This window comes from Phalacrocorax carbo, chromosome 5, assembly GCF_963921805.1.
Source record: "Phalacrocorax carbo chromosome 5, bPhaCar2.1, whole genome shotgun sequence".
Classification (NCBI taxonomy): domain Eukaryota; kingdom Metazoa; phylum Chordata; class Aves; order Suliformes; family Phalacrocoracidae; genus Phalacrocorax; species Phalacrocorax carbo.
In genome coordinates this window covers 6,668,550-6,691,151 of record NC_087517.1, presented here as the reverse complement: position 1 = coordinate 6,691,151, position 22,602 = coordinate 6,668,550, and the positions used below count along the sequence as shown (strand labels likewise).

The 22,602-nt window shown below is 40.0% G+C and overlaps 1 protein-coding gene across 1 annotated transcript in view; it reads right to left on the bottom strand.

The window, feature by feature from the left end:
• Nucleotides 1–22,602, bottom strand: part of LOC104051226 (von Willebrand factor D and EGF domain-containing protein) — a 183,996-nt gene that overhangs the window by 100,656 nt on the left and 60,738 nt on the right. The window contains exons 5-10 of the mRNA XM_064453234.1: nucleotides 21,383–21,472; nucleotides 19,988–20,123; nucleotides 16,443–16,660; nucleotides 13,601–13,674; nucleotides 6,698–6,968; nucleotides 3,470–3,648 (exon numbers count right to left, since the gene is read on the bottom strand). Of these exons, the coding sequence (XP_064309304.1) occupies nucleotides 3,470–3,648; nucleotides 6,698–6,968; nucleotides 13,601–13,674; nucleotides 16,443–16,660; nucleotides 19,988–20,123; nucleotides 21,383–21,472 (968 nt within the window). The remainder of the gene's footprint in view (nucleotides 1–3,469; nucleotides 3,649–6,697; nucleotides 6,969–13,600; nucleotides 13,675–16,442; nucleotides 16,661–19,987; nucleotides 20,124–21,382; nucleotides 21,473–22,602) is intronic.

Genomic DNA, 22,602 nt, shown 5'->3' with positions numbered 1-22,602 from the left:
TTAATCTCTGTTTTCTTTAGTCACTTTTGCACTGCCCTTCTTGAGTTGTCCTGTACATTTTTTAGCACTACATTGGGACTTTTTAGCAACAGATGTTTAAGTGCTTTGCTGGAGCGTTGCCTAACTGCTTGACTTCTCTTTGTACAACTTTCTCTGAGGTGCAGGTTACCCTTTGCATATTGCACATGAAATAAGGCCTTGGACTCGTCCCTGGTGTGACTCCAATACAGCTTGGAGAATGACAAAAAAGATGTATTTTTTTCAAATGCTTTATTATGAAAATCATCTTTATCTATTTGCCTGTGCTTCCCTCACCTGGTGTTTCCTCTAAGACTCAGATCACTATGTTTTTCCTTTCAAATCTTTTTTTTCTTTAAAATCTTTTATGCATATTTCATTTTATTCTTGTCTTCTAATGGAGCTTTCTTTGAGTTTTTCTTTTGACACAAAGCAGTTTTTTGTTGATCATAGAGCTAGGCTATCACATAAGGTAAGGTGATTTTTTTCCCCCTTTTTAATTTAGTCCATTAATGATGGATGAACTTCTAGGGAGTTCAGTTTGAATAAGCAGCCATGCTTATGTTTCCTTGGAAATTTCATGAACACAAGATCTCTTACTGATCTTATTTGTGCAGCACAAGAGGAATCATGGAGCTTCACAGAAAAAGATATGCTTCTTGTCCAAAGAGTTGGCAGCGCTTTATTTCCAGACAAATTTGAAATATCACCAAAAATATAAATAATTTTGGCATTGATTTTGGCTTGCAGCCAGAATATAGAGATTTCAGGAAAGTGAAAGCATTTACCAATATTTTGGAGCCAGGCACTGGATTCTGTTGTAGGAGGAAGCATAACTGCCTTTATCCAATTTATAAAAATATATATTGAAAAAGGCATATATGACATTATTTTGATCACTGATACAATACTACTTTTAAATAGAACATCACGGTGACACAGGCAAAATGAACCAATTTCTCTTTCTGAAACAGGAGCCCAGACAGTTATGAAACCATTTTACCCAACGTGTGGGCACAGCAGAATACAATGTGGCATGACAGGAGGGCTTCTGTGCTTGCAGGAATGCACAAGCTTTTCTGCACTTTCCTACAGTCTAGGACAGTAAAACATACCTGGTGACTGAGGGAGTACTGAAATGCCCTCTAGTCCTTTGGGCAATGCATTTTAGCGTCTGAGTGGGCATCCTGCACGTGCTGCTCCTCCAGCTCTGCATGGTGGTGTTACCTCCAGCTGAAGCTGCACAGACTCACATCATGAACTAACTAAATTAAGGCAGCAGAACTAGCCCTCTCTTTGAGGGAACACTACAAAAACTAGAAGGTCTATTTAATAAATAAATAGAAACCACGTAAACTGGTCCTACAATCAGGACAGAAACTTAGAACTGAAAATTTCAGCAAAATTAAAATCTTTTGCCTTGGTATTTTATTGAAACAAATTACTTCATTTTTCCTATGGGAAGCCAAATATCTTACGTTGATCTGCTCTGGTCAACAGGATGAGGGTATATGGTGTGGAAAGGGTGGAGCCACTGAAACCCCATCCTTCCTCACAGGTGTGCACATACTGACAGCACCTCAGTAAGCTAGGGTGTCCCTTCTGTCCCCTGCACAAGATGACTAGACTGTCATTCCTCTTAGCTGTCCATTATAATCGAGGAAGAAGTTTTCAAACTGGGTTGGATGCTATCACAGAGCGAGAGCTCAAAATTAATAGCATTTCTGCTGGTTTCTCAAAAGATTTGAAAAACGGTTTGAAAAATGTATTTTACCTACTTAAAATACCTGTTTTAAAATTCAGCTCTTCCTTGTCCGGATGCTATTTAAGGGCTGGGAGGCTCTGATGTTTTATTGTTTAAAAGTTTCATTGGAAAGCTGATGTTTAAAACAGAGCTGTGCTGTTCAGAGCCCTGCAGCTGCTTGAGAGAGGTGGGAGAAAGGGAAAGAGCCGAACTGCCAGATGGTGAGCACTCAGAGTAGCTTCAGGTAGTGGAGAGAACCTAACATACTTTCAGTGTTATTTAAAATGAAATTAAAAACAGCAGCAAAAAAAAATACTCTCCAAGTTCTGTTTTATTCCTGTGCTGTTTCTGCATGGGTAGATCAGAGACCGATCCAGCCCCCTCCGGAGGTGGCCTTAACATTTCCATTGGCTTGGCTGGTTTTTTAACCAGGTTCTGAAGGGTCATTGAGAAGCCATCCTTGGGATTACTGCAAGGTGAAACTCATCACCCCTCTTCTCACATCGTAGAAGCTTCTCCTGAAGTACCTCCATCCTATGGGCCAAGCGCTAGGAAACTCCTCACTGTTTTATAGTAAATACTTATGTATTGTGCTTTGGCTTCGGATCTTTCAGCAAACTTGCTTTGAACAGGTCCTCCTAAGCATCTTATTAGTTCCTCTTCATATAGTCAACAGTTGTTTGTTCTTGCACCAAACTATTCCTCCATTTGCCTTCCCAGGAGCAAGCTCTGGCTGATTATCACATTATTAAGATGTTAAAGATGGCTGTTGACTTCTAAATAGTGCAATTTGTAATGACAGGTCAAAATTGCCATTAAATAGCCGTTATGTAGGCTAATTGAATATAACTACAATGTGGTAGAGATGTTTGGGTTTTTTTCTGAAATGCAATAGGTCAAAAATTTCTTGTTCCTATAGGATCGCGCTAAGTTCCCATGTACAGACGAAGTGGTATGTTAAGGGTCTTCGCCTTATTCTTTCTTATTTGCAAAACATACGTCACAAACAAAACTACACAGTCAACCAAAGCGATTTTGTTTTTCGGAACACCTGTTAGACATGTTTAGAGCTCAACAACAGGAACTAAAATGTGGGATAGGGATAATGATAGGGAAAGGGAAAGGGAGAAAGATAGGGGGAGGGAGACAGACAGGGATATGTCAGAGCACCAGACTCCTGGCTCTGGTTCCAGACCATCCGTCTCAGAAAGTGCAAGTTTTTTAGAGCTCACTGTCATAATTAGTAGAGTAGATATTAAGTTTTAACATGGTACATATACTGCCACACTTTGTCAAAATGTAACATTTAATCTATACTCACATATTGTAATTAGCGTTCGGGAATAAAAGAACAAGGGAAATACGAAACCCTTAATTAATCCCTATTGTCAGTTATCTACATTTTCTAGTGTGGGTGAGAATCGCATTTTTTTAGCAGCTGAGTGGGATCTTAGCACAGCTGTTAACATGGCATCACTTGGAAATATAAAACTCCTCTCTCAGTAACTGCTTATGTGTATCGTGCTGGCTGAAAATTCAGCCTGGGTGCTGTTCAGATGGTGATGGGTCTCCAGGCTTCCCTCGCTAGATTAAGCAGATCACTCTGTCAAGTCATGAGGGGAGTACCTACTGAAATGAACCTATCGACACCCCGTGAAACAGTGCTACGGAACGTCTCCCGGCCTGGGATCCCCTCTGGCTTTGTACCTCCACTCCTCTATGAAGTCTTCCTCGGGTACATTGCGCAGGTCGTTGTGACCGATGCCGTCAAAGAGGCCACACAAACCTCTGGTGCTGTTGAAGTCGCTGCCCGGCGTCCTCACCGTCAAACCCATTCCCCACTCGCTCACGTCGGCTCGCACGAACGCTCCCGAAGGGAACAGGATCTGAAGAGGCAGAAAAAACCCAGTGGACTGAGGCTGTTACCAAGCTTCTTATGCAATAAAATTGTCCCTTTCTATAAACTAAAATATCGAAGTAGGACGTTGGTGATGGAGGAGGTAATTTAAGATCACTCAGATATACTATAAATATTTATTCATGCTATTATTTAGCTTTCTTTCAGATTCTATGGTACTAATATCTGATAGCATTACATAAATATAAAACCACACAAGTACTTTCTTTTAAAATTAATATTTACATCCATTGAAGTTCTCCCACTGATAAGTTACCAGCTAATTTTTGAAGTGACTTCCATGACAATAAGGCCACCCATGCGTCTTTGCCTGGGAAATAACTTCTTTTAGATAAACTGCCAAGTCTGAAAAACAGCTTTCTTCCCTCTGAAAAATCGTTTCATTTTCCAAGGCCAGATTACACAGAAAATGATTGTGTTTTAAAGTGGATAAAGCAATTTTCTCATTAAAGAACTTCTGGTAGGCTTACACTGACCTTTGAAAGAAAAAAAAAATCTTGAAGTTAAGACAAAGAAGTAACTGTGTGGATAATGGATTTTTCAGATTGGTGTCCCAACCAAATAATAATAATAAAAAAATCTGTTCAACTGAAATGTATTTTTGTTTGTTTGCTTTATTTTTACAGGTAAAAAGAAAATTATTTTGAAACTGATCTGTGCTGGGAGTGGGAGCAGGAGCTCTCTGTCCTTAGTTTTTTTGGGTTTTTTTATCCCAAATTAAATGTTTCCAGTTAATCTTAAAAAGTACTTTAAATGGTTGGAAACATGTCATTACAATAGCCTCAAAACATTTATTTTCCTTTTTTTAAGTCATCCCTGCCTAAGTATATTTTATTCAGCCAAATAATATCCATTGCTTTTCTTTCTTTCAGTGGGGATTTTTTGGTCCCTTATAAGTTCCTCCCCACCAAACCTATCCATATCTGTGAAGAAGCAACTAGCTTATATTTGTATTTCTGTGCTGGCATGCAGAGTTTACATTTTGGCTGCACTAAATAATAATCTTGCCCATTTTAGTTTCCCGGTCATCATTTCAGGCATGAGAAGACTTTCTGAGGAGCTCCCTGTGAGCGATCTCCTCACCCGGCTGAGCGGAGCAGCGAAGTGCCACCGCTTGCAATAACAGCCAGGGACAGTATGTTTTGAACTCAGACCCTCTGTGTTTTAATCAGGGCATTTAAAGCATCTTTTTTGTTGTTGTTGTTGTTTTTCAAAAAATATTGGCCTTGGTGAGTAATAGAAATCATCATATAAAACCAGTTCTTTGAATACTTCAGAAGGCCTTGGCTATACCTCCACCTTGGCTCTACCTCCACCTTGGCTGTATCTCCACCTTGGCTGGATGTTTCACTTCCCAGGGTAAGTTTAAAAAACAAAAGATTCCCCAACGTAAAGCTCAAATGGCCTGATGAGTTAATTTTTTCTTAGTGGTTTAATAGGTAGAGCAGGAGAACTGCAGTTGATGCAGTGCTGGGTAGGATTTGATTTCCTTCTTCAGATAAACATGTGCCTTTTAATTACATGTTTTACTATCGGGAGGATCATTTCCTACAAGGCTGTGTATAAAATCCCTGCAGTCAGGACTGCATGAGCTGCTTCAGTCTTGTATGCCATCTGGGTTAATATTTCCAGGCGTGGCTTTATTTCAGGATTTCCAAGGGCTGTGACTCTTTCTTTTCCTGCTGCCGGGTGAGGTGGCCCCTCTGCCACTAAGGACCTAACAACTGTCCAGGTCGTCTGTAACCCACCTGGATTTAACACTGCCGACTGAGGCTTTGGAGGAGCTTTCTCGAGACCTCAGTTCGCAGAGGTATATAGTGACTGGCTGCTGGAAGCTGCTACCATGCACAGAAAAGAGAGTGACTTAGACCTAGTCAAAACACCAGCCTTGAACGGCACGGGATCGGTGGGGGAGACGGCTCCCGCGCTGTGCGAGGCTGGCGACAGGCAACTGGGGAACGAGTTGGGACGCACCGTGCACAGCAGCCTGATCAGGGACAGTTTCGTTGGCGCACAGTTCCTACCGATTCAGATCAGGGCAGAATTCATGTTCGTGTCCCGGGGGTGTCCTGATTTGTTTCACTGAGACTTGCATGAAGTGTAAATGGGAATAGGGATTCCTTGCTAAGATTATTCTAGCAATAAAACAGTAATTATATTGCATTCAGTTGCAAAATGAAATGACAGCTTGCTTCCTGCTTCTTCCCTGTTCTATAATTAACTGACTTTCAATTACTACCTTACCAAGATCTATTCCAAGTGAGATCACAAGGAGAGCCAAACACAGGCGCTCCTTGCATCATTCTGGCTCTTTTGTGAACCTATCTTCACCCAAAACATTTCCTGGCAATAAATCTTGATGATACAACTCTAGGATAAAGTTATGTTCTTGGCCGTAATTTGTGGCTCTTCTCCTCACCAAAGCCCCTGGTGCAGCCTGCTCTTATTCTTCCAGTGTTGTCACTGGATTAGTGTAGATATCTGATATTCATGCGAACTATGTTGTGGCCGTATATCTTTTAGGCAAATACTTTAAATTACACCAAATGTTGCACATTTGCAGCCCATTTTCATGGCTTTTGGGGGCTATCTGGATCTGACTAATACTGCCTTACTGTTCCGCGCTAAATCTACATTATTCTGCTACCTGTGATCTTTCCTTGAATATTTATATCGTAAGCTCTGCAAAGAAATTTGCTTTATGTGAAGCAGTTGGATAGCGCCTAGCATAAACAAACCGAGGGTGGACTGCAGTACTGTGGAGAGTAAGTGACAATGTTGGCACTCCACTATGTCTCCGAGAAATTTCCAGAGATATTTGTTTTATTTTGTTTTACAGTTTGTTAAACTAACACTTTAACTATCTTCCCTGCATCTCGTTTTTTGGTATATTTTGCTGCAGGCTCTCTTATGGTTTCAGATAGATATTTTTGTAGCAAATTCATTAATAATTCAGAACTATTAAACTCACATTTTTGAAGGATAACAACAGGAAGAGTACTCAAATATCCACGTACTGTTATTTTTCTCCCTCCATAAGACTTAAGGATTTTGACATGTGGCGATGCCTCAGTGCTTTTGATGGCTAGGTGGGGTCTGCTCTCCCGAAAATGGCCATCGCAGGTGTCCAGCACCACGGTGTCACCCCCCTCTCGCGCAGCTACGCCGCAATTGCAGGCGGTGGCGGAGCGCTGACCTCCGCAGTCCCACTGCCGAACGTGCACCTCAAAGGCCCGCGACACGCTCCGGCACAAAAGGAAGGTGCCGATTTTATAGTTATCGTAGCGCCTAAACAGCAACAAACAGAAAAGAGGATTTAGAGACCCAGAGCACCCGCCTGTGACGGCTGTTTCTTGGCACCGGTACAACAGGGCTCCTTGATTAGGCCAGCGTGATGGCTGGCCTTGAAGGAGGGAAAAATCAACACGTGGGGAAGCGTTTCTCCAGCGTCGTAAGCAAGGGAACGCCGTCGCAGATATTAGCTGCAAGTGCATAAGCATTCATGTGAAAGCGGGTAGCTGTCTCCCAGCTGCTGCTATGGCAACGGGCACGGATAAAAAGGATAAACATTTGATAAAAAGCAAATGGGAAAAAGTCCCTGCCTCCAGGCCTTAATAAATATGTTTTGGTTCTAACTGGATGCTTTACAGCGTGATATTCTTCAAAGCAAAATCAGTGCTCAAATAACCTCTTCTGTGACTAATCACTAACTTTTACAAGACTGGCTGTGGCTAGGTGAATATTTCATGTGAAAACCTGGGATTCTACTGAAAACGCGTTAAAATGAAGTTGGTTCCCCCCCTCAACAACTTCACTACAAGCACAGCTCTTGCTCTAAAAGGATTGGCAATCCGCACAGTGCAGCGTGCGGAACAGTTTGGGACTTTCATTCTTCTCTGTGCGCTCCATCCGAGTGAGGCCACCAACAGAATAACTGGAGTAATTTTGCAGGTGTTTTCTCTCTGCATGAGCCAGGGAAAACTCCTTCAGGCTGCAGCCCCTTGGGTTTCCACATCCGGAACGTGCGAGAGGATCCTCCTCTGCTTGTTCTTTGTTTTCTCATTCCATAAACTTGCCTTATTCTTACTCTGTTTTATTTTAACGAGAGGTATAAAAAGTAAAGAAAACAGTAGCTTTATACTTTACATATGTTGCTGGAGTTTTCTCCTCACAAGTGAACAGCTTCCGTCTTTAAAGATGATGGATTATTCTACTTCCTTTTAAGGCACCGCATTTAGGTTTAAACACGATTTTTAGGCAATTAAGTACAATAGAAACTAAGCTATAAGCTTATAATAATAAGCATTATTGTTTTCTACGATAAAAAAACAAAATGTAAAAAAGAATATATAACTAAACTAAATAACAGGATTATTTTAAAGCACCGTCAGACAAATATAAATATTTTTTTCAGTCTGTTTATGTTTTCTATACAGAGGAACAAATGGCTAAAGAACCAAGATTTTTTAGCATGTATATATCTGCATTTTATTTGGCTTCAGAATAAAAACCGTAGGAAACTATGTAGCTAAAAACACAGTAAGAATTTAAACTCCAACCGCTTTTCTCTGCTAGAAAACACATTTGACTTTATCTTTCATCTTGGAAAACTTCATGAAGTGGGCCATAAACCGATAAGATTTTGAATGGTTCTGTCTCATCTTATTTTCTAATCAGGTACATAAATCCTAAGTACACTGCGCCGAAACTGTTACTAAGATTGATTAGAACTAAGGACAACATAAAAAATAGATAATCTTTCAACATCAAGTACTAGCTCCATTTGGACATCTTCACAGGAAAGACAGAGGAGAAAGAAAGGATATTGTATGAGAATCATATTCCACAGCAGGGGGAGCTTAGAAGGAAAGGTGTTTAGAGAGCTTGATGGAAAATAATGCATCAGAATGGCTGTACCAGGACTAATCAGCTGTATCTGGTAAATAAGCCTGTGTTAGCATGTTCATATAAATATCATTCCAGTTCTGGGAGCTATTTACTGCTTAATAAGGGTTGACAGTGGACCCAATCCAACTCTCCTGGAAGTCACTTAGAGTCCTTCAATTAAGTCATGGCATAGTTTGCATAGCACATAACAAATCTGCAACATGTCTGAATTGAAACTTTCAGCTGCCTTTGAATTGCTTGAATAGATAATTGAATGTAGTCAGGTAAACTTTTCTGATGTTTATACAACTGTAATTGTGATAATGATTCTTTGGACAACATTTGAGAAATCAAATTGTAGCCGTGTGGCGCTAAAAGCATGAAGTAGAGTTACTGGAGCTCTTGCGTGAGGGAGGTCTGTGTGTCGTTCGTGAACCAAGCACCAGTGCTTGTGTCTAAATTGCCCTCCACAGGGTACTTCCACATCCTCCTGCTCTGATAGTCTGTAGCAATGGATGTACTGGGTGGAAAGTCGGTCCCTCCCTCGCCATCAATGCGTTTGGGTTGTTTTCAAAGGAGCACAGCAAGTTCTTGTCCCAGCAGGAACTCATGGATCAAGTTGTGCTCTTAATCCATGAATTATAAAATGCTCATAAGTCTTTGGGTATGACAGTTAGATTAACTAACACAATACACTTACTATTCACCAAGCTGCAGTTCATCTTTTTATTAATTCAGTTATTCTTGTGGCTGCTCCTAAACGTTTTCCACCACAGTTTTGATTTGCTGACATGTCCCTCCAGGCTCCCTCTTTCCTTGCTAGCGAGAGCTATTTTGTGCTAGTTGTGACTCTAGGAAGTGCTGGGTGATGCTGGAGGATGTCCTCTGGTTTTAGAGAGCTCATCACCAGGGACTGGCTGTGATGTTCTCAGGGAGCGACGCTGTTGGGTTACGTTCAGCAGTCACTGGACGCTTAGAGATGAACAAACCTCTACAGACCATCAAAAAGAACAGCAGCTCTGGAGGGCTACGCACGCCCAGGGCTCAGTTGTGGGCTACTGTGCTGGATGCCGTTAAAACTATCCACAAGCGTGAAGCTGTGAAAGCTGAAGGATTTTGTCATTGTGCAGAAAATGGTGCCGCTGCCCTGGTGATAATATTGATGGAGAGATTAGCGTATGTGTTTGAGAAATCTCAACAATCTTTTTTCTTTTTTCCTAAGTTAAAATGCAAAATAATATGAATGATATATAGAGGTCACTAATCAAGAAATATTTCTTTTTTTTTTTTTCTCCTTAAAAGGATTTTCTGCATACTTAGTTTTAAGCTAGTACTTCATATTTAAGAATCTACAATTTATGGCATGAAAAGCTTTTATATTTATAATGTGCCATAACTAGTAATGAAGGCTATACTTTTGCTTTACCAGGCTTTCACATTTGTTTAATTTAGAAGGTGCTTTGCCATAAAAGGAAGTGCTCTCTCTGGATTTTAGCTAGTTTAATTAACGCTATTTCGCATCTATGCTCCAATATACACAAATTGATTGTGCTTACGCTCTAAAATATGAGACATTCTTCCTTAATTTTCAGTCAGCTACTTTGGTCAAAAGAACGAAAAGATTGTGAGATATATATTTCTACAGAAATCTGTTAGCAAGAGGCATACCAAAAGGGAGTGTTGTCATTAGAAGTGGGAGTTAGGTATTTCAGTTGTTTAATAAATAGCTAACTACCTCGGATGTAACGTGTGCTCCATACGTCAGATTAAAAATCATTGCAAACATCACTGTAGATGTTACAAAATGAAGTATTACTGTGAAATCTTACAAATAAACCTATACATTCGAAGTGGCCATTTCTGTAGGAAAGCTTTACTACCGAAAAGGGAATATCTTCCAGTCTTTTGATCTTCATACCATTTTTCAATTTTCCAACATATCTGCTAAAGAAATTATTAGCATCAATGTTTTTAAATTAAGTTAAATTTTGATAAGCCTTGCTTTTTATTTAAATTTTGGAATTCAAGAGGGTTGCAATTTCCATTTTCATGTCTGCTTTAATCCTTGCTTTTCTCTATTGTGCATTTTTCCTTCTCTTTGCCATTTTTAATGGGAAAGTCCAAAAAGGTAAGCAACTCTGTGAAAGGCAGGAGTATGCTTGTGTGCATGTCCACCTGCACAGAAAACACTCCTACGGTTTTGCTGTTGGCAATGTTCCCCATCTTCAGACATCCCCTGGCTTTTCATGTGACAGTCCTTCAGCGAGCCACCCCCAGGACTCGAGTGGGTAGAAAGGGAGCCAAAGAGACAACGGATCGCCACCCATCCCCAGCAGCTCTGCCTACAGCATTTGGATCTTAGAGCCTGCTGTATCTCCTGGTAAGCTGACCTACAGGCTTTGTGGTGGAACGAATGTTTTTCCTTGGGTTATATTGTCTGATGGATGCTCCGCTGTTGATCTCAGAATCAGTTTTGATAGTTTCGTTATTAAGTTTTGTTTGCTGCCATCTTTGTAGCCTTACGGAGGTGGTAAAGGCTGCTATTTCCTTCAATTCCCTTGACTAATTTTAGATGTTTCTTTTCTTTCCTGTGTAATGTTCTTACCTGAGCCTGCATCTACTGGTAATTTACTGTCGATGTAGCTCCTGATGCCCAAGAGCTGATGCTTCACTCATTCTCTCAGCCTATTACTTCATAGTCCCCAGGAGAATTTTCTCTTAGTTTTTTCTCCTCTCTTACTTTGCTGTTTACAATCTGCAGATCACGCTCTTTCTGATACTTTTTTATTACTGAGGGACACTCATATAGTTTCTCACTTGAGCCCACAAGCTTTTTGTACAATTCTTCCATTCGCAATACCTAACACACACCTCACTTGACAGTTTCCTACCATGTACCTTTCACAACCAAAGGGGAGCGCTTCAGTTCCATACCTTTGTCTTTAGGTTATAGGTTTGTATCAGGACAGAAACAGGAATTGCATTCTCCGCTCCTTAGATAAGGAGCTTTAAAATAATTTGCTAATGTGTTAACGTTTTTTGGATAGGCAGACAAAGAAGTTGCTTAACTGATGTTCAATAGGGTGGCATAATCATTACAATAATTGAAAGAGAAATTATTTACAATAATAAATGGGCATATAAGTAGGAGTAATGGGACTGTGAAATGATGGGTAAGAAACTTGGCTGAATATCAAGAAGTGATATATCTTAGTGAAATAACCTACTTATTGAGATGGCAGAGGCCCCATCAACTTGGCTCATTTAAAGCTACCCTGGACAAAGCAGTAATGAACGTCCATCCACAGGGAAGAAGCATGCAGTTGTCGAGGGGCAGAGCTAATCCTGGGGTTTTTCCAAGCAAAGACTGTGTGACTCTGAGGCAGGATGTCACAGGACAGGCTTTTTCAAACTCCCTATGCTCAAATATATTCATAAATTGCTTAGAAGCATTTATGTGTGCTACCCATAACAGAGTTGCAAAATGAGTTATTCAAATAAAATTGCTTTGTTTTATTTTAGACCTTTTTCCCATGGAAGCTATGTAAAAATGTGCTATGTGGCTGAGCATGTTCCTCTGTTCCAAGAGGCACTTTTCAGTAATTTATGACCTCCTAGACACAACAACCTGCCAGATCACTGTCCTTTCTTAGCCCTAAATCAGAAGGGAATATTTTAGAATATAAATGTATAGAGAGTTTTGAAATAATATTCTAACCTAGTTTAATATCCCAGGGATGAAATACTTGCAGACACCATGGGACATGGAAATGTCTTTGCACCTCTTATAGTTCTTCCATAGCTTCTACATGTTGAGCAACCAAACTTGCATGAAATAAGTGCCTGAGTACATTTTAAAAGGTATTCAGCAAAGCAGGAGGGAAACTGGAGAGCCCTAGATGTGCAGTGCTAATCTTCTACCTGGGACTACCCAGTTTAGGTGATATCTTTATTTGAGGCAGATGCCTTTCTTCCTCTTATTTAATCAACAGATTTCTCCAGCTTTGACGTCATTTCAGATGCTACCTCCGGAGCATGCTGGACTGAAATTGGGATATTAGGATATAAAAATTAGAATATCATGCCTGCCGAGCCCCTGTGGATGATCCGCATCTAAAGTAATTATCTGTGCCATTAGGAGGTTAACGGTGGAATGACAAACCTGGAATGTGATCTGAAATATTAGCAGCTTTGGATCAAGTGTGCTAGATGCAAACTTTTAAAACTTTCTGTTATGTTAAATAGGTGGAGTAAATAGATTCATGAATGATTAGGGAGGTTAACTGAAGAAAAGTCTGTACAGTACAGGTTGTCAAACACAAAGATACCACCTTTGGCTCAGTAAGCCTTCAAGCAACTTATTGCTCGATGATATAGGAGGACATCTGGACAGTACAGGAGGATGCACAACTTTATTTTTTGCACTCTTTCCCTGATGTTTTCCACTTATCATTCCTGGACTCCTTTCATCGGAGACAGTACAGCCATCTTTATGGTTTTCTGGTTGTGATTATGACTGTCAACTCCATGCAGAGATGTCGCTGTGCATAAACCAGCTCTGGAAGTAAGAGAATGCAAGAGCATCCATGGGCCAAGTGACTTTGCATCAGGTGTTACTACACTGCTGGGAAGGACCAGGCTGTCCCTGCGTGCTGTGCTGCTACTGGGACGTAACAGCTCGCTTGCGTGGAACTGGGGTGTCGCTGGCACGATGCCACATGTGCCACCCCCTCCAAGTCAATAATGATGGTTCTGTTTGAAGAACATTTTGGAAACTGACCTTTGTCTTGTAAAAATTATTCAAACTCAAAACCATTGCTGCTTCAAGATTAATCCATTTCTAGTCCTTTTGTTAAAATGAGCATAAACAGCTGGAAGGAAACCATGTATGTTATTGAAGCACTATATTAATCATGCTAAGCAAACTAGTGCAGCGCTCTTTTGATATTCTAATGTAAAACCAAATGCATGCTACATCCAGAAACTGAAAACTGCAGTAATTGAGCCAAATTATTTCAAAGTAGAATACTCACCATCCATCAAATGTGATAATGTGTGGATCAGTGAAAGAGTAGCAGTTCCCTGTCGGGAGGTCTTGAACTGTGACCTAGTTAAAATGAAATGTGTAATGAATACAGTCTACACAGCAGTTTTTCTTCATTACTGTTCCTCACAAAACATTAGGGGCAGGATTCATGTGTCAAGTGCAAACTAAAACCTGACTTCTAAAACATGATTGCGAATGGGTACAAAACAGGCTTCGCTTTCAAACAACGGAGTTTAATCACATGCAATAAGGGAGTTCAAAGTGTTCTTATTCCACCTGATGTAATGCACTGTCTTTCTTTATCTGGTAAAAAGTAAAGCTTTTTTATTAAACTTTTTTGCTAAGAAGTAGATCGTTCGCTGAAATTATCAAGAGAGTAGAGTGCTCATTAAATTGTACTAATTTTAATGCCTGAACTATGGTGTAAGGTATGCTGTAATTAAGTAGCATTAGCATATTTTAGTAGCAGTCACTGCCTGTCCCCCAGTTTGTACTTAAATTTCCTGATACTGCATATGAATGTCAGATTTATATATTTGATGTGCAGGTTATTGATCGGGTACTGGTGACAAGGGCCCAAATCGGGCTGCTGGAGCTGTCTGCTTTCAGCATGTGAATAAAAGAGGAAAGGATCTACTGTAGCAACAGAGATCTTCAGCTGCATCAGTTCTTGGTTATTTGGGCATGAGCTGGGTTGCAGACAAGGCCTGAGAGTCCTGGCTCCCTGGAAGGAGCAGATATGCCTGCGAAAGCCAGAGGTAGAGCAACTCCCTTCGAAGGTGCAGTACCTGAATCTCGGGCAGTGCTGGGCCCACACTGCCACGATTGCTCAGGATGGTGTTTTTTCATACTCTGCCATCAAGTTCTCAAAAATGCAAGACTGGGTCGGGTAGTGATTTGCAATATGAAGAGCTCCCAGTCATACTGGTGGGCCTGATGAAGTATTATGGTCTTCCCATATCCAGCCTGACAGGCTGATTTCTTGGCCAGGGCTGTTCATTCTTTGCTTGCTCTTTGCCCATGAGAAATCCAGTTAGTTCTGCCACGATCCGCGGAGCAGGGAAGAAGAATGGCCGCTATATCCTTGTGCAGTCTCTCAGTGACAAAGGAGAACTTAGCTTTTAGGAACAGTGGTGAAATTAAATAAATTAATAAGAGGGTGAAGATAGAACCACACTCCCTGACAAAATTCTTCACCTGTGGCAATACATAAGCTGTATTTCAAAATGCCGCTTAACTATTGCACAGAGACACTGCTTAGACACCCACCGGTGTCTGGCATCCCAAAACGTTAGAGTAATGGCCTTGAGGAATGAAAAACTGCACACCTCTTTGAACAGCGTTTTGATCTGAGGTCAATTGTATCATTTGTGTCTACAGTGTGATATAAAGAAGTGTCTGAGAATTTTCTCCATGGCCGCAACCTTCCTAAGTAAAACCTTTGCACAGACAAATCCATGTGGCCCTTTTTCCTCTGCTCTTTTCTTGCATGATACTAGCAGAGGATGGATTTCTGAAGAAATCCACTTTATTGGCTGTCTGAATGTGTCAGGAGGTTCTATCCACTATTTCCATTCAATTTTCAGATAAATCAAAAATATTTGAACAAATCTGAAGGCCTAAATATTATGTGGATTTTAATATATGGATTTTTCCTTGATATGTTGCAGGAACTGTGTTACATTAACACCTCTAATTAACTGCAAAGCAGCAATGGGGAAACGAGGGGGAGGGAGTGTAATGTTTATTATGTTTCCATAGATCAAGTGTTAACTGAGATAGATAGAATTTATTATTAAAATTGATTCATTCCATTTCACACTTGCTATATTTTCATGTTTTAATGGAAGCATTTGTAACTTCAAGAAAAAATATGGGTATGTGAGTGTACCACATGGAATTAGCTGCAATGTCTGATTTAAGAATGTTAAAAAGTTTAAAAGAAGCCTGTGCTGGAAAGGAAAGGATATAGTCTTGTGCTAGGCATTTTGCCTTTGAAGACAAAAATTCTTTTGGTCCAGTTTAATCTTATTCTCTCATGAGCAAATCCACAAAAATTAGGGCAGTGGAATTATATTGGGGGCTTGTTTTTGGTTACTTAAAATATACCAGCTTGGATGTGCCACTGCTCTGAGAAATTTAGCTGAGTCAAATCCGTGTCCTGGTTTATTCTCTCGGGCGGTAGGATTACAGCTCTCAGACCTCCCAGCTGAGGCCCTGAAACAACTCAACAGACAACTGGCCAGTCCCTCATCACCACACTCCTTTCTAGGCAGGGAAAGCGTGGCTTGCCTCCCTGATAGATTCTTCTTATTTTTATTTTGGATGCTTTGTACTGGTATAAATGAAGAGAGGGAGCAGCCACGTGTGTTGTTGGAGGTGTCCTGGTGATTTCTGGCACTGTCAGAAACTAAACACGGCATTGCTGCGCCCCAGTCCTCCGTTCTCATTACCGAAGCACTGCCTTTCCTCTGCTTTTTCAGAAATTGTTCTCCAGATCCTTGGCTTTCCCTCTCCCTCCTCAAAAAGGTGCTAATTCCCTAACCTGGCTTCTCCCTTTCTCCTCTTCCATCATACACAAGCAGTCCTGGTTACATCTATAATCCAGCTGTTGGCCTTACTGATGTGCTGACTAATAACCAAACCTAAATTTGTTAAAGCAAAAGGCTTTACATGTTAATTTTCTTGGCGCATAAAGAGAGTGTTTCGGTTTACTCTGCTGAGAGCAGTCCCCGATGTTTATGTGGTTAAGGATTATCATTGTTTTCTGCAATACTAAACCTCCCATTTAAATTTGACATGTTTTCCAAATAATTTTCGGACCTGACCTTCACATCCTTTGGTGTGTAAGCCCTCCAAAGCAAATCCCTCCGTCCAACGGGCTCAGCTCGGATGCGGCTGATGCGGTTCCCGTCCTGAGCAAAGTCTGTCACGGCTGTCACTGTCAGCGCGGCTGCTGCACAGCTGCTTTCCGAGCAGGGCGCCCGCAGCAGATCCACCTGGCATGCAGACAGGGCGATGTTTGGGGGGCCCAGTAACTGGCTATCTAAAATGAACACGAAGACCAAGTCTGACAAGAGTTATCCAAACAGTTGCCTGTACCCTGTTTACCGTCCAACACAAACGTCGCAAAGTCCAGGACACACATGCCTTGAAACCAGATGGGGTTTGCATGAAGGCAGGTGTGACTGACTCAGGCTGGCATCCCTCTGCACATATTACCGTGCTTTTTTATTTTTCGCCTGCAGAAGGCAGTTTACTAAAACTCAGTGGTGCTTTTCTTTCCACAGGTGCTAATATTTCTGGAATGACAGTCTTATCTTTATGGGTCCATGCCCAGGGAATGAAGATGAGTAGTTCTCATGACAAAGAAAGAGATGAGACTGTGTTTCTGGAAACCATTTATCTTTCAGTAGCTTTATTATAAGGAGGTATTTTCTGGGAGTTATTTAATTTAAAAGAAACAGAATTTTTGATCTGGAAAGGGAGGGTTCTCGAGTCAGTTTTTAGTGAACTTCAGATCCATGACAGGAAGGTGAATGCAGCAGATTTGTGTTTGTGGTTTTGGCTTAGCTAGGTTATGTTGCTTTACTTCCCAACCTGTAAAATGATGGTAGTTTTACTTCTATCTTTTACAGAGGCATTGTGAGGATAAATTCACTAAAAGAATGTGGAAAAGTAATAAGCTATGGTAGTATTGGCTATGTAAGTATCTGTGATGGGTAAGGAAGTGATGGGTGGTGATAAAATCAATATGGCAATGGCAAGCCAAGTCATTTATTCAGCTTTGCCTCTGCACATCATAGCTTTCCTAGAGGGACCTCTTCTAGGCGCAAGATTAGTACTGTCCGCTCCTCTTGTTTGTGCTGAGTGTTTAGTTTTCTGTCCCAAACCAATAATAATAATCTGAAAAGAAAAAAGTTCTAGAAATTGTGTTGAGTTAATCTAATATGAAAATATCAATTTTTCATATCATTATTGCTTAATAATTTATTGGATATATCATTCAAGTATTTTAAGATGGTATTTCTAACATGATCAAATAAATAACGTTTTATTCCTTATGGAAAAGACACATAAAATGTAACTTAAATTAACCCTGTAGAGTTCTATAGGAACTGAACTAAAAACCTACAAATATTAATAGCATATTATCTCTCACACCAAATCCTTAAAGGCTGCCTCACGTCTTATAGAAAAGTCCTGGCTCATTTTCAAGGTTCTTGATTCAATTAAATCGGAGGTCTCCATGAGGAATAGTTATTGCCATTACAGGCCCATGAGCTGTGCTCACAGCCCAGAACAAAAGTTTAAAATCAAAGAAAACCATCTTGTCAAAATAGTAATGATAAACTTAACAGAAGCCGGACTCCAGTGGCTCTGCTGTGCCGTGGCATTCATTATGATATTGTCTGAACTTAGAGAGATATTTCTGTGCTTGTAATTAGCTTTCTTATCACTTATTCCCTACATAATTAGCACAACAGTGTTGTTACATGGATTCAGTCAGACAAGGAGCTTGTCAGTTAATTTATTTGGTATTTGGTATAAACGAATCTCAGCTAAAGTTGGTTTTGTTTTCAATTTATAGCACTGTGGTCGATATTATGTTTTTCAGAATCCCACAGTGTTCCTTCACTACAGAAAATAAAGGCACAAAACAGACATGCAGTTTTGAAACCCACAGCATCAGAGAGTCAACCTTAAGTATATATAGATATCTCAATTGATCATAAATGGCCAAGTATCATCCAAGGAAATAGCCTCAGGATGGAGCAATCAAGGGCTAGAGCTGGTTATTCGTTTAAACTGCAGGAATGAGTTGATTAAAAGTAACTGAAATTTTCCACTTCAGTGACAAGTTCCCTCAAAGATTAGTTAATTGGTCAAGTTGTGCTTCCATCCTGGGGCCTCTTGGAACCAGCATGTCAAGCCCATTGAGAGCTTGAAAATGAAGCTGCCTCTGTGAATCTTACGTCCCCTCTTTCTTCCAGTCAAATGCATTTTGTGGGACCGGAGAAGACCCTGGCAAGGGGTCAGCCCCAGTCTGATCTACCGAACTCAGCCTCCCCCACTTGAGAGCTTCTGGCCCATGCATTCATTGTCAGTGAGGTTTTGAAAGGCTTTATCAATGTCTAAGAAAATGAGAGTTTAAAAAATATTACTTTGATGACTTCTGTGACTAATTCTCATTTGATCCTCCTAAATGGTAGGTGTCTTATGTTGCTTGGAGGCTGTGGGGACATCCCACCACACACCAGCCTGCGTTCTTAGCTACCTCAACGTGTAAGAAAATCTGTTCCCATGAGCTCAGGGGATGTTTCCCTGGTGGACCAGCAGAGACTCTAAGCCAAGAGCAATATGTGGAACAGAGCAGCACTGAGCCATGGAGAAATGCAAAGTACTCCACATACAAGAGCCAAGACAGCTGCTGGAACCATAAGGTGCCGTTCAGTTTAAGATCATTGTGTTATGATACCATTTAAATTATTTTTTTTTTCTTCATTCTAAGCACTTGGCTGATGGTGGGGAGAGAAAGGAGAGGGATTTTAAAAGGCAAGAATATCAGGAACTATCTGGGGTTTGCTAATATTTTTTTCTGAGCTACCTTTCTGTGGGTAGAGAAACTGTGGCTGTAATGCTATCTCTAAACATTTTTCTCCCTGAGTCATCTATGGAAGAGAAATAAATGTCTTGTTAGGAAAAGGGTTGGGTGTTTTATTTAGTGCAAATGGAAAGTAAATATAGGAGATGTGCCCCCCTTGGTTAGGCATGGCATTCCACCAGATTAACCTGGGGAAAGCATTTACTGATTAAAAGGGCAAGAGAATTTTCTAAGTGACATTGTCAAAGTTTTCAAGTTAAAAGAAAATACCTTTAGAAAGAGAATAATATATAAGCATAAGAATGTTTTTTTTTTCTTCAATATTAAGTTAGACAAAAACTGTAAGCCAGCAAAAGAAAGAAAAAAGGCTTCAATACACATTTACTGAATAATAAATCTGCAGGTGAGTTTCTTATTGATAATTAATGAAATTATTCTAGCTAAGACCATTGCTGCTACAAAAAGTTAAAATGGAATTTCATACTTCTGGAATTTAAAATAGGTTTTTCTGCTCATAGTTATTTCATCCATAAATCTCAATGGACTACCATTCAGGTTATTGCTAGTAAGAGGTTTTTTTCCTCAAAAACCTGAGTGATATTATAATCTATTTTATTTTGCAAACAAATACATGCCCTAGTTCATTGATTTTATGGTTTCTGCCCTTTGCTGTTATTTAAGTCTTATAATTTCTATTGGAATTCATTTTAACATAAATACAGGAGAAAGAAGTCACAATGATTTGACAATGATATGTAAAACTCTTACCCAAATCCTCGGTACTTAGCTGTAAAGTAATTTTGCAGGAATCATCATGCTCAGGACAGGCAATGGGTACAGTGCTTAGAATGGTCAAAACATGCTCTTTGCCATCCTCTGCAATTTCTAATGATTCTGGCAAAAACTGGAAATAAGAAAACCATTTTTAGATCATTTTGACAGGTTAATTTGGCAATACTGATATTTATGAAATTTTGAGTGGTTTTAATCAATTATGAAATGATCTAATTGCTTGTAAAATAATACCAATCTTCATAATAGTCCTCATAATAATAATAATCATAATAATGATTTTCAACTTTATAAGGTGAAATCGTTGTTAAAATACTTTAACATTCTTGGCAATTAAGAAAAGGTTTGCAGCTGTCATATATAGTGTCTAATCATTTCTCATCTCCTAATCTCAAAACAGCCTGAAAATAGTGTGATACCATGGAATTTTCTCATTTTTAAAATCCCTGGTTAAAAGGAGCTCCTATTCCAACGCACTAGGAGAAATACCAGCGCTATTCATCGCCTAAAGTACAGCATTACTTCACGGTCGTGGACTCTGTGTTGGTACTCTGCCCCAGGTGCAAACTGAGCGCAACTTTTGCCCGATTCCTCTTCCCTGCTATGGCAGGAAGAAGGATTTCTCCGTACATAATATATTACAGCTTTGGTGGCTTGTGTGCCAGGGAAAAAGCTCAAGTTGTGCCAGAAATGGCACACGTCTGTTCTCCTGGGGTAAGAGCAGAAAAAGCACTCGGGGCTATTCAGAAATGGGAAATTCTCGTATTTCCAAAAAAAATCCCAAAACTGTTCTTCAAACACCACACAGAATGGGTTGCCAGATTTTTCAAACAGCATTCATGGAGGCATGAAGCTTAGACGCTCAGAATATCTCAAATTCTCCTGGACTGCCAGACTGATAGTCTAATCCTTGAGTGGGATTAGACCTGTTTTTTCCACTCAGTGTGAATTTATCTTCAGCAATTTGGTTTTTGTAGTGCCTGACCATAAGAAGGTGATGGATAAAAATTATTTTTTCCCTTCGCTTCTGGTTTAGGTACAATGAAGTTCTGCATCCTTGTCTTCCCATAACACATAACCACCAGAGTACTTTGGGGTGTATTTACTAGAAGATGTAGTTTTGCACATTCTTTATGGTGCATTAGTGTCAACACCTGCACACGGTGCTGATGGGTGCTCTAGGGCATTTTACAAACAGACTGAAAGCCGTATAATTTATTAAGACATTTTCTCAAAGTGAACATAAAAGCAGCACTGGTTATGATGATCAAGGCTTATGTTTCTGTGTCTGGTTTTTCAGAGCATGTCAGATAATGTATAAATATTCCCTCGGGGTATGCCAAGTCAGTAAATCAGGGCCATCGCCATTACCTTAAGCCCAGCATAGAAACCTTTGCTCTCTTCAGGCAACGACTGCTGTTCAGGAGGGTCCCTCGTAAAAGCGGTGACAGTGCAAAAGACCTGTAATAAATAAACAGCATATGCTATAGCTTTTCTTGAAGAAAATTCATATAATTACGCATCTTCCTGTTGATCAGAGTAGTGAAGCTTTTTTTCTATTCTTGAAACCTATTTTGGGGGTTTAGGCTTTAAAATGTTTATGCATAAATCCTGAGATTTGGAAGAATTTTTGATGCAGTTAATAAGCAAAGAAACTTGGCTTCTGTCTAAACAATTAATAACACTGAATGCTTACAATGTTTTATTCTTCTGCAATTTTCAAGCACCTTTGTTAGTGATATTATCTCATTTTAATTAGGAAGGATTACATTGTTCATAGACGTAACTGTCAGGATTAGGACATTAGCCCTTGGGGTCTCAAACTTCAGTCTGTCCACTGGATCAAATAGCCTCTCTCTGTACTGTATTTGTAAGCAGCATTTTTCATTTAAATTGGTTTGATAGTCATCCGTTCTCAGAAACTGTGTCAGCGATATAAGAAGTTCCTTTTATTTCTTATTGCATTCTAAAAGATGATGCAGATGTGCCTACAGATTTTATATTGTAAAAAAAAAATATAAATAAAAACTTCCCCCAAAACAAAAGACTCCACCAAACACAACGTACCAGGCCATTTATGTTTTATTCCTAGCACAGTCATGCAACCTTTATCTCTGCTGAGCCCGCACACCATCTGCCATCTTAATATTTCATTGGTTTCAGAAAACCCAAACTGCTAACATCATTTCTAGGATCATAAGATTAAACTACAGAATTTTTCCTTAAAGCAAATGACAATAGGCTCTGAAACTGTAGTTCTGATTTTACTTTTTTTTTTTTTAACCTCTTCTCGGAAATGGAGTAACAGATTGTGACATACTAAATCAATTCCAAATAGTCAGGTGGCATATTTATAGCTACTGCCTTTTTTAAGCTGCGAGTAACCCATGAGGAGGAATTGGACCAATCTAATTTATTTTCCATTGTGTTAAACTCCTTTGGACGGATTTTCCAGCACCACCCACCAGCCGTGCTGCTCTTGGTAGCTGTAACCTGCCAGCTCAGGCAGAGGACCCTCATCAGCAAAACAGGTTCAAACCCAGGATATTCCCAGATTCATATGGTCGTGTGGGCATGAGTGGCATAGCAGT